Source organism: Grammomys surdaster, unplaced genomic scaffold (assembly GCF_004785775.1).
Source record: "Grammomys surdaster isolate TR1022 unplaced genomic scaffold, NIH_TR_1.0 317, whole genome shotgun sequence".
Lineage (NCBI taxonomy): Eukaryota > Metazoa > Chordata > Mammalia > Rodentia > Muridae > Grammomys > Grammomys surdaster.
In genome coordinates, this window is record NW_021604736.1 from 247125 (window position 1) to 252990 (window position 5866).

Genomic DNA, 5866 nt, shown 5'->3' on the forward strand with positions numbered 1-5866 from the left:
ACACTCCTCCAGATCAGCTGCCTGTGGGTGCTTTCAACCTGGCCGCAGCTCTAACCTTATGACTGGAGTTCTCCCCAATTACAATGAGGGGACTTTGCCTTATACCTACAATGTGTGCATTGCCTCGCAGTCAGCTAAGACAGAGTTTAATTTTCTCAATGTGACTCCGGAAGTTGCTCCTCAGGACCTCCTCTGCGGCTGCGACGACTCTTGGGTACCAGGTACTCTAGGAGACACTGAGGTTCCGTTTGTCTCGGATTCTGTCCCAAAGGTGAGCTTCAATTTAACTTGGTTTTCTACTTGGGGTTTCAGTGTTTCTTAATAAATCACTAAGTTGGTTTTGGTGGTTTCATTGCCTATATCATTGTCTTGCAAGTCAGTCTTGAACAGTGGTCTGCCTTAAGCACGTTAACCTTATCCAACCACGCCTTCAAGAAAAGGTTCTGTCTCAGGTGTGAGGTTTATTTGTTCACAATTAAAAGTGTTCACAGCATGCGATGCTTGTTTTTCTTCTCCCTTACAGTCCTCTCCAACCCACAAAGCTCATTCCTGTTGGAAACTTGAGAGATTCTTTTCCTTTCAGGTCTCTAATACTCAAGTTTTTGTTCTACTTCCTCTTAGACTCAGTGATTCAGCATAAACACGTCCTTTTCTTACTGGTTTGTGAGAACTGGCTAGGAAAAAAACACATTACTCAAGGTTGTGGCTTGTTAACAAAGCATGTTGGGTAGGGCATTATTCGACTGACTTGTTGACAAACATTGTGAGGTTTTTTTCAAGCAGAATGCCTTGTGGTTCCTGGAAGTTTATTCTAATTTTGGGTTTCATTTTATGTGTGTGAGTGTTTTGCCTACATGTGTGTCTGTGGACCAGTGTACAGAGTACCAGGGTCCTGGTAACCATAGAGACTAGAAGAATGCAACTGGAACTGGAGTTGCAGTTGGTTGTGAGGCAATATGTAGGTGCTGTGGTTCTCAGGAAGAGCAGCCGTTACTCTAAACTGTAAGCCATCTTTCCATCAGCCCCAAGGTTTCTTCTTAAAGGATGAGCAACACGTGATGTCTGAAGTGTCTATTATGAAGAGTCAATTTTATCAATAAATTTATTAATAAAATCATCCTCATGCATTTTAATAAATTGCTCTCAAGAAAAAGTACACATCAAGGAAAGTTTTGCAACCTATGCTTATGTCAATTTCTACAAAAATATCTAAGACTGTATGGTTTGTATTACTTACTAGTTTATTTGTGTGCTTACTTACTGATGGTTCTAGGGATCAGATCCAGAGTCTCACACTTCCACAGCAAGCACTCTGCCTACCGGACCATGTCCCAAGACCTAGATTATAAAATTATAGGTATCCAATTAAAATCTTTGTCTATTGATGAGTTATTAAGCAACTTTGCTTTTCTCAAAAGAGGAGCTTTCTGAACTGCCTTTTTTTCTGCCATAACTTTTTTTTTAATCTGTTATCCTTCAAGGGTGATGGCATTAAATATCTGTCTTAAAACAAATAGGCCACTCACTACTTGTCAATCAAAATACCTATGATTTCCTCCATGGGAGATAATGATGCCCTGTCTCCTTTGTCCACTATACTGGTTGCTACTAAGATCCCATCAGAGTAAAATGTCTACATGTATTTTGAATAGTAGTGGGAAGTCATAATAATACAGAAAACCCAACTCAGACTTTCTGTCCGAGACAGGGAACCTGTTTATATTTCATAGCCTTAGGCTGGGGTCCAGGAAACTTTCTCAAAGACTTCACAAGTCTACTGTCTGTCTTTCTGCATATGACATTACATATGGGTCACTCTGCAAAGATACACTGAGAGCTGGATTTGTTTCCTTGGCACACTAATGTACTATTAGGCAGATGTTCATAAGCCTATCTTGATAAAAAAAAAATGAAGTCTTGACACCAACAAAGATAAGAATTTCAATTTCTTGGTTAAACAAACTTGATATGGATAAGACATAAAGGACTCAATGGTACATAAAATCAAACGTTTCTGGAGAAGTGAAAAAGCTAATTATATTGATCTCAGGGTATGAGAGTCTTATTGCCAGAATTTTAAAACTTAATTAAATATAAACACTGCTATACAACAGTACATTAAGTATACAGCAAAAACCTTGGAAATAAAAATAAACTCGGAGTAAAAAAAGAATTGGTGTAGTAACTGGTTAGGACTCTAAGCGTCGCTGTTCACCAGACTGGGAAAGAAGCAGTCATAGAAACTCCCAGCTTCCTCTGCACCAAAGACCAGACAAGCTCTTGGAGAAAGCCACCATCCTAAGTCCCGCTCTCCTCAGCTTTAGAGAAATAAGGAAACAGTAGGCTAAACCAGGACTAAGAAGAAAGCGAAGAAAGAAAAGACAATGACGGACCCACCGAGGCACTGGACCTGCAACAACCTGCTGACGTTTTTCATGCTGCTGGGGACGCTGTGCGCGACAGGAAAAGGGCAGATCCGCTACTCTGTACGGGAGGAGCAGGACAAAGGCTCCTTCGTGGGCAACATCTCCAAGGACCTGGGGCTGGAGCCCCGCGAGCTGGCGGAGCGCGGAGTCCGCATCATCTCCAGAGGTAGGTCGCAGCTTTTCTCTCTGAATCCGCGAGGTGGCAGCTTGGTCACCGCAGGCAGGATAGACCGGGAGGAGCTGTGCGCTCAGAGCGCGCCCTGTGTCGTGAATTTTAACATCTTGGTTGAGAATAAAATGAAAATTTATGAAGTGGAAGTGGAAATCCTTGATATTAATGATAACTTCCCCCGGTTCCGCGATGAGGAGTTAAAAGTAAAAGTTAATGAAAACGCAGCTGCAGGAACACGTTTGGTGCTCCCCTTCGCGAGAGATGGGGATGTGGGTGTGAATTCCCTCCAGGGTTACCGGCTCAGCTCCAACCCGCACTTCTTTCTGGACGTGAAGAGCGGATCTGACGGGCAAAAACATCCAGAGTTGGTGTTGGAACAGCCCCTAGACCGTGAGAAGGAGTCTGCTCACGACCTGATCCTCACAGCTTTGGATGGCGGAAACCCAGTACATTCTAGCACCGTCCATATCAGCGTGACCGTCCTTGATGCAAACGATAACGCACCCCTATTCACCCAAAGCGAATATAGAGTGAGTGTTCCAGAGAACACACCTGTGGGCACTAGACTGCTCACGCTCACCGCCACGGATGCAGACGAGGGAATCAACGCGAAGTTGACCTTCTCTTTCCGCAACGAAGAAGATAAAATTTCTGAAACTTTCCAACTCGATTCTAATCTGGGGGAAATCTCAACTATTCAATCCTTGGACTACGAAGAATCCAGATTCTATATCATGGAAGTGGTAGCCCAGGACGGGGGCGCTCTTCTTGCCAGCGCTAAGGTGTTGGTCACAGTCCAGGACGTGAATGACAATGCCCCAGAAGTGATACTCACTTCCCTCACCAGTTCCGTTTCTGAAGACTGTCTACCCGGAACCATAATTGCGCTTTTCAGCGTACATGATGCTGATTCTGGGGAGAATGGAGAGATTTCGTGTTCTATTCCCAAGAACCTGCCCTTCAAACTGGAAAAGTCCGTTAATAATTACTATCACCTACTAACAACAGGAGCACTGGATAGAGAACAGACTTCAGATTATAACATCACAGTAACCGTTGTTGACCGTGGAACTCCTCCCCTGTCTACAGAAAACCACATCTCTCTGAAAGTAGCTGACATAAATGACAACCCACCCACCTTCTCTCGTCCCTCCTATTCCACTTCCATCTCAGAAAATAACCCCAGAGGTGTCTCCATTTTTTCGGTGAATGCCTACGACGCTGACAGTGGTGATAATGCCCGGGTCACTTACTCCCTGGCTGAATATACATTTCAAGAAGTACCTGTGTCCTCCTATGTCTCCATTAACTCTGACACTGGTGTCCTGTATGCATTGCAATCCTTTGACTATGAGCACTTGAGAGACCTGCAGCTCCTGGTGACAGCTAAGGACAGTGGGAATCCTCCACTCAGCAGCAACGTGTCACTGAGCTTATTTGTACTGGACCAGAATGACAACACTCCTGAGATTCTGTACCCAGCTATTCCTACTGATGGCTCCACAGGTGTGGAACTGGCACCCCGCTCTGCAGAGCCTGGATACCTAGTAACCAAAGTGGTGGCAGTGGACAAAGATTCGGGACAGAACGCCTGGTTGTCCTACCGTCTGCTCAAGGCCAGCGAGCCAGGACTCTTCTCAATAGGGCTTCACACAGGCGAGGTGCGCACAGCAAGGGCTCTATTGGATAGAGATGTGCTCAAGCAGAGCCTGGTGGTAGCTGTCCAGGACCATGGCCAGCCCCGTCTCTCAGCCACTGTCACACTCACCATCGCTGTAGGGGATAGCATCCCAGATGTACTGACTGACTTAGGCAACCACAACACACCAGCAGAGCCCCAGGATTCAGACCTCACACTCTACCTAGTGGTGTCGGTGGCAGTGGTCTCCTGTGTCTTTCTGGGATTTGTTACCGTGCTGTTGGCCCTCAGGCTGAGGCACTGGCACATGTCACGCCTGCTTCAGACATCCACGGGCAGATTGGCCAACGTGCCCGCTTCCCATTTTGTGGGCATCGATGGGGTACAGGCTTACCTGCAGACCTATTCCCATGAAATCTCTCTCACTACAGACTCCAAAAACAGCCACCTGATCTTCCCCCATCCCAATTATGCTGACAGGCTCATTAGTGAAGAGAGCTGTGAAAAGAGTGAGCCTCTTCTGATACCTGATAATATACACACAAACGAGGAAGAGCCCGGAGCTGCCCAGGTTAGTTTTCTCTTTCACTAAAAGCTGGAACGTTTCCTCCATTTGTTTTCTCACTTGTTTTTCTGGTAGAGTCAAAATCGGATAGTTGTATAGTGGGTCATCATTTGCTGCATTGGAGCTTAACTCTAGGATGTTCAATGATAGATACTTTTTTGAATTATATTTGCAACTGAATATCTTTTCTGTTTGTGTGGATATTTTAGAAAATCTGACAGGTTTACCTTAAAAGAAAGTGATAAACATAATCATTTTCCTTAAAAAAAAACATTGCTAGTTTAAAGGTAGACATTCTGTTACTAGAAGAGTTGTATTAATTCAAATCATTATATGTATTGTTTCCTTTGAGATATTTGTCTACATATCATTAGTGGGCATGTTTTATAGGCATGGTGTTTTGAATGAGAATGGCTCTTATCTGCTCACATATCTGAGTGCTTAGTCACCAGGGAGTGGAACTGTTTGAGAAAGATTAGGAGGGGTGGCTTTTGGGAGTATATGTGTCACTGGGGGAGGGCTTTGAGATTTCAAAAGCCTATATCAGCCCCAGTATCTATCTATCTCTCTCTCTCTCTCTCTCTCTCTCTCTCTCTCTCTCTCTCCTCCCCCTCTCAATAAGGATGATGTAAGGCTCTCAGCTACTACTTCAGCACTATGCCTGTGTGCATCTGCCATGAAGATAATGGGCTAAAACTCTAAAACTGTAAGCAAACCACCCCCAATTAAAAGTATTCTTTTAGCCAGGCAATGGTGATGCATGCCTTTAATCCCAGCACTTGAGATCCCAAGACAAGTGAATTTCCAAGTTTGAGGCCTGCCTGGTCTACCTACTGAGTTCTAGGACAACCAGGGCTACAGAGAGAAACCCTGTCTTGAAACAAATGCTTTCTTTTATGAGTTTCCCTGGCCATAGTGTCTCTTCACAGCAACATAACAGTAACCAAGACAAAATCAGTAATAGAGGATATTGTATGTGCTTCTTATTTCGGTATACATATAGATAACAATTTATAATACTTTCACAAATCAGTAGACAATACAAAAAACTTTTGCTCAGTCTC

The 5866-nt window shown here is 44.2% G+C and overlaps 2 protein-coding genes across 4 annotated transcripts in view; both read left to right on the plus strand.

The window, feature by feature from the left end:
• The window catches only part of LOC114629832 (protocadherin gamma-B1-like), a 1472-nt gene extending 1418 nt beyond the window's left edge, over positions 1-54 (plus strand). The window contains exon 2 of the mRNA XM_028777950.1: positions 49-54. Coding sequence (XP_028633783.1) covers positions 49-54 — 6 coding nt within the window. The remainder of the gene's footprint in view (positions 1-48) is intronic.
• The window catches only part of LOC114629825 (protocadherin gamma-C4), a 122204-nt gene continuing 116374 nt past the window's right edge, over positions 37-5866 (plus strand). Inside the window, exons 1-2 of one of the 3 annotated variants that reach the window (XM_028777942.1) lie at positions 2385-4808; positions 5425-5522. In XM_028777942.1, coding sequence (XP_028633775.1) covers positions 2385-4808; positions 5425-5496 — 2496 coding nt within the window. In that variant the 3' untranslated portion in view covers positions 5497-5522. Of the gene's footprint in view, positions 272-2384; positions 4809-5424; positions 5523-5866 lie in introns of those variants that run through there. The other 2 variants (XM_028777944.1, XM_028777936.1) reach the window with 2 other exon arrangements.